At 40.4% G+C, this 10,994-nt stretch overlaps 1 protein-coding gene across 1 annotated transcript; it reads left to right on the top strand.

The window, feature by feature from the left end:
* On the top strand, positions 1 to 10,706 carry pkp2 (plakophilin 2). Its single transcript, XM_070929123.1, has 13 exons — positions 1 to 190; positions 1,997 to 2,067; positions 2,603 to 3,222; positions 3,385 to 3,523; positions 3,837 to 4,044; positions 4,282 to 4,459; positions 5,789 to 5,906; positions 6,229 to 6,390; positions 7,682 to 7,858; positions 8,584 to 8,737; positions 8,891 to 9,083; positions 9,244 to 9,331; positions 9,905 to 10,706. Exons 1-13 carry the CDS (start codon positions 1 to 3, stop codon positions 9,965 to 9,967), a joined length of 2,361 nt encoding a protein of 786 aa, XP_070785224.1. The 3' UTR covers positions 9,968 to 10,706.
* Positions 10,707 to 10,994: the final 288 nt, after the last annotated feature.

Genomic DNA, 10,994 nt, shown 5'->3' with positions numbered 1-10,994 from the left:
ATGGAAGAGGTGTTTTTTAAATCAGCGTTACCTGCGCAGGACTCGTTCGTGCTGGACACCAGTCTGGCTCTGCCGGCCGAGCCGACTGCGAGATCCTCGGCGAAAGTGAATTCAAGCGACCGGAGTCTGCGCGTTCAGCAGCAGGTTCAGCTCACACTGGCACGGAGGGCAAGAAAGACTGTGTCAAATGGTAATGTCCAGTTTCTGCTATGATCAGGATTATTTTGTATGGCTGAATTACAGAATACCACACAGGAGGCTCAGGCTCAGATATTATTACACATATGTATCCGCAACAAGGTGAACATCCACCTGAAAGGATCATTTTTCAGCATTTGACTGAATGGTAATGACTGAAGGTGGTAAATGCCAAACACTCACACTTCTCCCTCCCACTATTCCTCTTTAACTTTAGTTCGAGAAGCACTGTATTAGACAATTAAACCGTACTATCAAATAGTTTGTGTCGGTGGCCTCTTTGACTGAAGCAATGTATGCTTGTGACCCAGTGTTTCGTTGACAAAGTGTGATTTTCTCCCATAAACCTCTCAGACTGCTTCATTTGTTTTATTTGAACTGTTAGACACTGATGAGGTGAAACTATCCAGTATTTTACAGTGAACAAAAAGCAACAATCATAAAAAGTGATTTAAATTGGAACAGCAGAACAATGTTGTTGTTTTTTTTTTGACTAAATACAGACATTTTTGTTGTGGCTGGAATGCATGTCGCACAGTATTTTGCTCGTCCAACAGGTATCTGCAGTTTCATTCATGCGCCTAAAGGGAGATGGAAGTGACAGCTGACAGAGCTTGAATTTAATATCTCACCCACTGGCCTGCTTTCCAGTGGGTTATGCCCTTATTTATTATGCACTGGCAGCCTAAATAAAGACGAGGGTGGGTCAGCTATGAACTCCAGTCAGTCATCAACCAAAAATAATAATAATATTTTTAGGACAGCGATGATTTCGTTCCATAAAAGATCAGTTTGTCAGTACTTATTAATGTGCTTGTTATATGTTTTTAAACAAGAGTTTTTTAAGTAGTAAAAGTAAGGGAAGTAAAAATGAAGCTTTTTCGGCTGGCTTTCCTCATAACAAGACTATTTTCAAAGAGGAGGCTTCCTCCTGTGAGAGATTAAATTCTTGAACTAAACTAGGTGTGAAGACATTTCAGACCTCATGCTTTCAGCCACCTAAGACTGACTGATCAGAGACATGAAAAGTAGAATAAGCTTAGTATAATGAATAGTGAGTCAGAAATGATTCTGTCTAGAGCAAAATCTGTCACTTGCATACTAATAGGGCTGAAACTAACATTTGTTTTCATTATTGACTGATCTGCTGCTTATTTTCTCTATTAAGCAAGTAATTGTGTGGTATAAAACGTTTCCCTTCTCTCAAATGTCTTGTTTTGTTCAACCAAAAGTCAACACTTAAAAAAACTCAAGTTAACTGTTGTATTTGACAGAGAACAGTAGCAAAGCCTCACATTTGAGCAGCTGGAACCAGCAAATGATTGAAACGATTCATTGATTGTAGTGGGTGTTTAAATGACTTGCTGTGGTTCTTTTGTTATGTGGCATCCTGTAACACGACACACTGAGAGGATAATGTCTAGAAATAATGGGTTTTGTTGGACCTATGGGCAGATATAATTGGCATTTATGTCAATTATTGATGATAAACATAAATAATACACAGACAGGAGTCAGAGTGTCTGTTTGATCTGTTTCATCTCACTTCTCTGCTCTCCTGCTTCTCCCTCTGCCTTCCTCTTGTTAATCCCTCTTAAGGCCGATGAACACCACATTTGGTTTGCTCTAGTTTACAAAGACGCTTGCGGCACTGTGAGTGTTTACTGTGCTTTTTTAGCTCGGGCAGCCAGGGTGGGAGTCATGCTCCTGACCCAAGGAAGTGTTAGTGTTGCCATGCGTTTAGGTAATTACAGTGTGAAATTGTACACTCTAACAAAACCTCCTCAACTTGTTTCAGGTAGTGTCCATTTACAGAAAAACACAGCAAAGAGCTTTGATGCTACAGATGGACTTTTACCAAACATGAAGGTAAGGGAGTTTAGTGACATTTATCATCTTCTTCACGTGTCTCTAAAAGGTTTATATGGGCTCTAATGAATCTAAATCAGTTCTATACTTTGCATGTTTCAGTTGCCGTCTCTTTGTATTTTGTACGTGTCCATCATAAAAGAACAACGTGGACTCGTAGATACATATCAAGCGGCGCTTTAAATATTGTACGCCACAATTTGAATGTATTCAAATGGTCTGCTGCTGCTTCATAATCAGAGCCTCCGAGCCCATCAGTTTGTCTGTTTCAGGGCTCGTGTATACGTGTGTTGAGTTATGACCACAACCATAGAGTTTAATGCATTATATAGCTCAAAATAACTTATTAACTGTGCAAGGCACCATAATGACTTTTTGTACAGTCAATTAGTGTGTAATACTGTGCATTTTGGACTATTTTGCCAAATAAATTTAAAATCTTCCCACAGGAATTTAAAGTGAAAGTACCAGCAGAATAAACAGGTCACAATATATTAAAGTGTGGATTGTGTTTGTTTTTTTTTGTTTGTTACAGGTAAATGGATTGGGCTTCGCCAGCTCTGCAAGCAACCATGTGCGGAGACCATCCAGGAGGGTGGAAGTGTCTCCACCACCGAGCCCAGAGTTTCCTCGCAGTTGCTTCAATTATATCTACCGTTATGGGACGTACACCCATCCAGGACCCAGTCAGTCACACAGGGTGGGCACTCTGCTGGACCACTCATTTGGTTGTGATTCATTTCGTCGCTATGCCTTCTCAGAGGCACCCCGTGTCACACGGCCGCATGCGTCCACATCTGCACTCGGGAGCTTCCGCCATCGGTCACTCAGGCAGACAGCAGCACCACAGCCTGTGTTTGCAAATGCAGCGTTTCAGCAAAGTGGAGAATATGGCTCTCGCTGGAATTATAACCAAAGTGTTGTCAAACAGGACCAACACACTGTGCAGGCACAAAGTGGTGATATGATGCTTGGAGCTATCCAGCCCGATGAAGGCCTGTCCTGGTTGGCTCAAATCAGGAGGGAGGGTCAGGGGCTCCGTAGAGTGAACTCATTCCCGCCCTCGGTCACCAGTCTGGAGGTGGACATGGGGAGGCAGATGGAAGTAGAAGAACTCCCCATTCAACAGATAGAGGCGCACAATGTCATGACACTGTAAGACCTTGTGTTTGTTTGTGTTCATTTCTCTGTGTGTTCACTTTGTACATTTAATATATTCTTGCATTTCCCTGAATGTGTGATTCAGGCCATGGGCTGTATTTTTGAGACATTTGGGGATGGTACATTTTTTTCATTCATGGCTGTCTTCTCACACAGGAAGTCAGAGCACAAGCCTCCAGAGATGACGTTAGAGAGGGCCGTGAACCTGTTGACCCAGGATAATGAGGAAACACTGATCTGTGCAGCCAGCCACATACAAAATCAATGTTTCAAGAGTGCAAATGCTAAAAAGATGGTATGTTTAATCACATGCATTGTATGGGGTCATTTTACAGTGATTCAAAATAGGATTTGTTGGCAGTTAAACATGTAAAACTCAGCGTTGCTTATCATGAATGGGATCGTAGATTCAGTAATGGAGGGTTTAGCAGGAATAATTAAATAGTTATGTAATTTTCCTGTGGCTTTGGAAGTGATATCAGTCCTTCCATGTTGTTGATGAATTTCTTAGATCATGGTCATATCATATAACATTTTCTGAATGTCATGCCTTACGTAGATTCTACATCTGTCTGCAGATTAACCTGGCAACCCGCTCTTGTTCCCAGGTATATTATCTCCGTGGGATTGGAAAGCTGCTGCAGCTCCTCAGCAGTGACAATGAGGAGGTGCAGCGTGTCGCCGCTGGCGCTCTGCGTAATGTCGTTTACCAGAGCAGCGAAAACAAGATGGAGGTGAAGGAAAATGATGGCCTGGTCACCATTTTGCGTGCACTGAAGAGCAGCCGTGATGTGGAGACCAGACGAGAACTCACTGGTCAGCCTTTTACTTAGCTTCATAAACAGGACTTCATTTTCTATTTTTGCAGTATGATTGCTGCACTATTTGGGCACACTGTCACCTCTACTGGCTTTATTTGCTTTATATAGACACATATTGGCTTTAAGCCTTTAGATGTCATTGTGGGGGTTATAAATACAGAGCCAGTTTAGCTAAAATTTTGAGATAAATGCCTTTGCAAATGATAAAAGTATATTTCTATCTCACTGCTAGGTCTTTTGTGGAACCTCTCCTCTCATGACCTTTTGAAGGAGCGTCTTACCAGAGAGGCACTATCTGTCCTCACCCAGTGCGTCCTGGTGCCCAGTTCTGGCATTTCTGAAGGCGAGAACCCAAAAGACGAGCTCCTAGCTGATGCTGATGTTTTCCACAGTGCTACTGGCTGCCTGCGGTAGGCTTCTTTGCTAGCTTTGGAACTAGATACTCAGTGAGCTTGTGCAGCGTAGATTATGGATTAAAGCGAACAGACACCTGGTGTCGGATAATCAGCTCATATCAGACTAGATAGAGAATTTGAGAATGTCTACAATAATAATCACATACTTTGCTAGACATCAAATAAATGACTTTGTATCCTGAAGATATTGATTTTATCACCAACAACCGCAAAGTCCGGATTGACACATTTGGAGAAACTTAAATTAAAAAAGTGAGTCAGTAGAGTCAATGTATGATCACTGTGCAGCAGAAGGAAATCATTTTATGATATGACAAAGGGACAGAGTTAACTGAAAAAACAAAAACAAACCATAGTATTCAACAAATTGAAATTTCCAATAGTTGTCAATATATTTGCTGGTGGCGCAAGAGGAAAAGTCAGCGTCTAGCTAGCATGGCTAAAAACAACAACAAGCTAGGTCTTCTGATATATTAACGGCAGTCAGAAATGCAGAAGAATTCTGTGGCTCTGCAGATATAACCTTTGTACTCATCATACCTGTTGGCTGCTTGTCATAACGGCAATCTCTTCTTCATGAGCCACATATAATCACTTCAGTGGCTACTATCTACACACCATGAAAATAAAGCCTAAATGAAAGCTGATACCGCTTTCTCATTAAGCCTGGTCACCAAAATATCCTGTTTTTATCCAATTTCTCTACTATCATGGCATTGTGTTAAACCACAATTGATGTGTTGTGGTCTAAGAGTAGGTATCATATTGCTGGCTTAATTGTTTAAAACATACAGTAGATCATCGCTCAGTTTCTAAAGCAGGACATGTCAGACGCGCTGCTCCCTTGGCAACTATGGCCAGATCAAATGAGTGAAAGACTGAATTATTCATCGAGCTCTCTTCTCTCCGCTCTGCCGAACTGAAATCACTCAGTCCTCGCCGGCCCAGTGTTATCAGGTTCTCCTAATCATGTTCTCAAACATTTTGAGCTCCCTGTGGATGAGAGAAAATGACGAGTTCCTCTCCGATTTATATTTCATCACTGCACAAAGAACCTGTTGTGTGGAGTTGGAATGTTAACTGTTGTATTTATTTTCCTAGGGAAGTTGGATTACATAAAAATGATTTGTCATGGTTGCTGCGGGCTTTGGAAAGGCCTGAGGTCCAAAACAGTGCATCCGTTAACTTTTTACAGTTAATGTGGGAATTCCTTGTTATTAACATTGCTGAATTTTCTGACATGGTTCAGTGGGACTGAAAAATGCTTATCTGGTTGAAACACACGCAAATGTCACATTACCTTGACTTTGTTTTTGTTTCCAGAAATCTGAGCTCTGCTGGTCCAGATGGCAGGAAAGCAATGAGGGAGTGTGAGAACCTTATTGACTGTCTGGTCTACTACATCCGGGGAGCCATAGCCGACTATAAAACAGACGACAAGGTGAAATGAAAATGTTGATCTAGTGCAACTTGTTATGGGTCCTCATATAGGAATTTCCACATCTGCAGCATTCTCAAATCATTCTCCACCTCATGTATTGATGCATGCATGTACATATATTTTGTGACTATACTTTGACCCATGTCAAGTCACTCGTATAAATCCTGTTTCTCACTGAATTAAAAAAAGTCTCTATCCAAGTCCAAACATAAATAGTTCAGGCACACATTACTAGCATTCAAGCTTGTATGTTGTATCGATGTATGTAACAGCTTGCCATACTGCATTTGATTTGATATTTATCTATATGTCTGCTTTGAAGTCCACAGAGAACTGCGTCTGCATCCTGCACAACCTGTCTTATCAGATAGAGGCAGAGCTTCCTAAAAAGTACACCAGAGATCTCCGAGAATCTCGACAAAACTTGGCTCCCAAACCAAAGGCTGTCGGCTGCTTTGCTTATCGCGGTGCCAAGATCACAGAGGTAATCCCTGGGGACAATAATCCACACTGACAGTACAAAAGATGTCCTCACAATGTAATATTTGAGAGCGATATTCTGGGAAAATGGCTGGATTGCTGCAGGTTTAATCACCCATAAAACAGCTTCATAGAGGGCGATCATATTTGTCTTTGTCTTATATATATATAGACATCAAAACAAATGATACATTTTACATTTTTTGTCAGGTGCATCTGTGCCAACAGTGGAATAACCTGCTATTTAGCGTTGTTTCCAGACAATGCAACTGTACGCTACCCGCCCAGCACCTGAGTCAGTTGAGTCAAAATTGATGCAGCAGAGGCTGAGATATCCTGACTTATAGTATGTGTCAAGCACCAAAAACACTGGATCTTCCACTTCCCATAATGCCCCTTGATAGTGTCCCTGATTTGACCCCCCTCCCTATCTGGTAATTTTAAGTTTGTAGTCTGTAAACCCAAACTGAGATAAACCTGATGTCATAATCAAGGTCATTTTCTCAGACTTTGGAGCGCTTCCTCCAGAGCCACAGAAGACATTATACAGATATGTCCAGAGTTGTCCACCTTGTGATGAGTAAACTGAACTTGATGTGTCGTATCAGGGGAGTGCTCCTTTAAAGGCTTCAAAGTCACAGTGAAACAGAAGTTAGAGCTTCAGTGATGTGAAATATAAACAAGGTTTTTGCAGACTCAAATCCAAACACACACCTGCTATTTTGGTATTACTCTGCTAGCTACTACAGCCCACAAGCTAATGCTCAAGTGTGGCTTTATATAATGGATCATATATATCCCAGACGAGTCATCAAAAATATTTTAATGTTTTACAGAAAGTAGAGGGATTTTGATATAATGATACTCTTTTTGACATATTTAGCATGTAACAATACATGCATGAAAAATAAACCAGGAGAGAGGATTACAGTTTGGAAAATGCATTTTTCATTTCACTGTGTCTTTAATGAAAAGGTTTTTGCATGCCCATTAGACCCCTTGAATAATGATCTGCATTGCAGCTCCTCAGTGACTGCATTGGGCAGTCTGAATTCTCTATAATATAAATTTAAAGTGTAATGATGCTGCAAAATGGCATGGATGTTCAGCCAGTCTTCCCTGGTTAAGTCAACTTTAAATGCCTAAACAGGCACACACAATAAAAGCAAGACAAAAAAAGATGGACTTCATTCAATGGTAATCTGCTGCATTACAGCGGCCTCTTGCTGTCGATGTGAACCCAGTTAACCCACTGATCTAGAATCAACTGCAGCTCATCAACTGTTTCTCTCCAGCATCTGGAGCGACAGTGCCCCCTGCTGGAGGAGAAGGCCAACCCCCGTGGCATAGAGTGGTTGTGGAGCGCCATCACTATCCGGATGTACCTGTCGCTGATTGCCCGCAGTGTGCGTCACCACACACAGGAGGCTGCCATCGGAGCCCTGCAGAACATCACGGCTGGGAACGGAGCGGTAAGATGGGAGTCGATGTAAACTTCAGCCCTGTTTCTGTTTAGAGTTTCATTCTGTAAAGAGGAAACGAACAACATAGAGCTTTAATATACTGCCCACACAGCCTTATTTAGAATTTATAGATCCATATTTGTCTTAATGTCTTAATTTTACTTGCACTATACTTTCCTAAACAACAATCAAAACACTAAAGTTATAAATTGTGATTTTTAATCAACATTTTGTCGCACCTGTTCTCCCAGTTAAGTAAGCCATATAATGTATTGTTATGTATGTTTATTAACCTGCTCTGTGGATTACATTTCCGTCTGACTGATGAAAGAAACTAAGTTGAAGTCATATTACAAAAGTGGGGGCATTTGGAAGGTTGTGGATATTCACTTTTAAATTCATAATCATATGAAATGGAGAAAAGCAAGCACATTTAGGGTATTCTTAATTAATATATAACTCAAAAGATCAATCAATTGTGATCAGGTATTTTTTGTTGATTGATTCGTCAATAACTTAACAAGTCATTTCAGTGCTAGATTATGGAGAAATTCATGAATTGTGACTGATTCCAAAACCTGTGCACAATTTGTCACACTGTATATGAAAACTATTGATGTAAACAAACATTTAACAGCATTAGAAAACATAGTTCTCATTGTTTATTAAGAAGTGTAAATCAATTCAAAGTAATATAGCAATATATTCCACCTATTTGATATATTCTCTGGCAGGTGACTGAAGCCATCACCTTCACTATTGCCCAACGGGAAAATGGCCTTCAGCATATCAGGAAGATGTTAGAGGAGGGAGAGAGTGATGTGAAGAGGATGGCCATATCTCTAATAAAAAACCTGTCGCGCTACCAGGAGCTGCACCCCGACATCGGTAACTGTTTCCATTCACACCTGAGATACTTTGAGGTTTTAAATATTAACCTTTCATTTCTCTTCACAAAGAATTTGTTTCCATTTGGACCACAAACTGTACCTTTTTTAATTTTGCACACTTTAAATATATCTTTTATTTGTTGTCCTGAAGTGAAGCAGGTGTTGCCAGAGGTTGTGGGGATGCTCCCCAACGACGACACCGGCACCGACCTTCCCACTGAGGTGACGTCCTCTCTGTGTCACATCCTGATTAACCTGAGTCAGAGCGACATGCAGCATGTCAGAGCCATCGTCAACCAGGGAGCCCTCCCGAAGATCATCAACATCAGCAGCAAGGACAACAGGTTAGTCTGCACTCACCTTAGCATAATGTCCTGTTTGAGTATCACTTTATGAAGATGTATGTTGTGACAGCAAAGAACCTTTAACCTGGGATGTGTAGTGTTTTTCTATACTTATATACCACATTTAGAGAAAGAATAATTTCAACTTTCAATTTCCTAGTTTTGGACCAAGCAGAGCGGGTCAGGCAGCATGTGTCCTGCTGCACACCATGTGGAAACACAGTGATCTCCATGGGGCCTACAAGAAGGTGGGTTCCTATCCATGCGATACATTATAACACATGCTTTCCTAAAGGATGACCGCCATGCATGGTGGTTTGTGAGGCCCGCATTACAAGCTTTAATAACATTTTGTGTCACAGCACAGATAGTGCAAGTAAAATGATTTGTTTTAGCTTCTTCTCGTCTTTAAGTTGCTGCATTTAGACGAAGCTATTAGCTGTCAGTCAGTTTTGTGCATGACTCTTATTTGTTCACAGAGTGCAGTCACTGACCTACAGATCAGTTGGCTACGACATGATGATATACAGCAGTGGTTTTAAGGGGTCACACACTAAAGAGTTTGGGAACCACTGATATACGCTATATTGTGAGAGGATAGAAATTCAACGGTCTGATGTAGCTAACCCTTTTATGTCTCATTGTTTGGCCATTGTGGGCGATTACAGTCTGCCTCAGTGTCTTTTTTGTTACTACCACTTGGGGGCACCAAAGTGAAAAAGTTCAAATATCAAATACATCTTATACTTAGAAATATATATAAGAAATTCGGCATCACAACACAAATAAGTGTCCATATTCAACACTTTCTCTCTCAACAGTGTGGCTACAGGAAATCTGATTTCATCAATGCGAGGACAACAAAGGCTGTGAACTTCGGATGAGACTGAGCCGAGGGTCTGTAAATACCAAACTCAAGCTCTACTTGTGAACAAAAATCACTCAATGCACTGTCCCTCCTGTGACGGACCGTCTGTGTTTCCTCAATGCTGCAGACAAAACATTGTGAACCATGCCTACATTTCCCTTAAAGGTCCCATGAAATGGCTTAAACATTGAACATTTATTTTGTTTTTGGATATGTTGTGCAAACTATCAGTGTTGCTGTTAGCGTTAGCTTAAGGATAAACTTGTCATTTTCATTATGTGACACAGGGAAAGAGCTGGATGTTATACTGAAATAGAGATAATGGAAAACAGAACTATAAACCCACTGACACAAGAAGACCATTACAAAACATTTCATTTTTTCTTTCATGGGACCTTTAAAGCACTTTCAATGACATTCCTCTTTAAATACTTCTGTCTTTGTGCCTCGTGGTCAGAAAAAACTGACAGATGAATGTAGAAACTTTTCCTGAAAACATAACGTCTCTCTTGCAAAGATAATGAATGAAACTTAAAGTATTTCTTTATGTTGGTGTAGTTTTTTACTGTGGCGGCAGCTTAACAGTTGAGAATACCGTTGATGTTGATATGTGGAGTTCTATAAAACAGAAACACTAAAGAAATTGTGAAGGATGAAAACGGCATTATTTTTGACAAACCAATGAACTGTTAGATAAGTGTATATGAAATGTATTTTTAAATAGATGATTTTCCTCTGTAAAACACAACAACAAGCTGATCTCTTGCTCTCTGACTTGAGTTGTTTCCACAAATTAATAAACTGTTTTGAGAAAAAGAAGACTTGTTTGGTTATTATGTGTAGTTAATTGTTTTCCCCTAATAAATCACTTTTACCTTTATAGTGAGCAGCTACTACAAAAAATGTTATTGGAAAAGGTCAGTCAGTGTGAAGGCGTTATATAATGACAAATTACTGTAGTGCAAAATCTAATATTGTAAATATCCTCTTATACTACAGGTGAATTAATCTCTCTGTTACCTGAGAAAAGGTTGACTCATTTA

The sequence above is a fragment of the Enoplosus armatus genome, chromosome 22 (genome assembly GCF_043641665.1).
Source record: "Enoplosus armatus isolate fEnoArm2 chromosome 22, fEnoArm2.hap1, whole genome shotgun sequence".
Taxonomy (NCBI): Eukaryota; Metazoa; Chordata; class Actinopteri; order Centrarchiformes; family Enoplosidae; genus Enoplosus; species Enoplosus armatus.
The sequence above is the reverse complement of the archived record's forward strand: the minus strand, read 5'-3'. Positions and strand labels throughout refer to the sequence as shown.

Bases quoted from the DNA above. Each gene is read 5' to 3' on its own strand.
- pkp2 (XM_070929123.1), top strand. From the start codon at position 1: ATGGAAGAGGTGTTTTTTAAATCAGCGTTACCTGCGCAGGACTCGTTC. The intron at 2,068-2,602 runs GTAAGGGAGTTT...TGTTTGTTACAG, and splicing joins GACTTTTACCAAACATGAAG to GTAAATGGATTGGGCTTCGC. The intron at 4,460-5,788 runs GTAGGCTTCTTT...TTTTGTTTCCAG, and splicing joins AGTGCTACTGGCTGCCTGCG to AAATCTGAGCTCTGCTGGTC.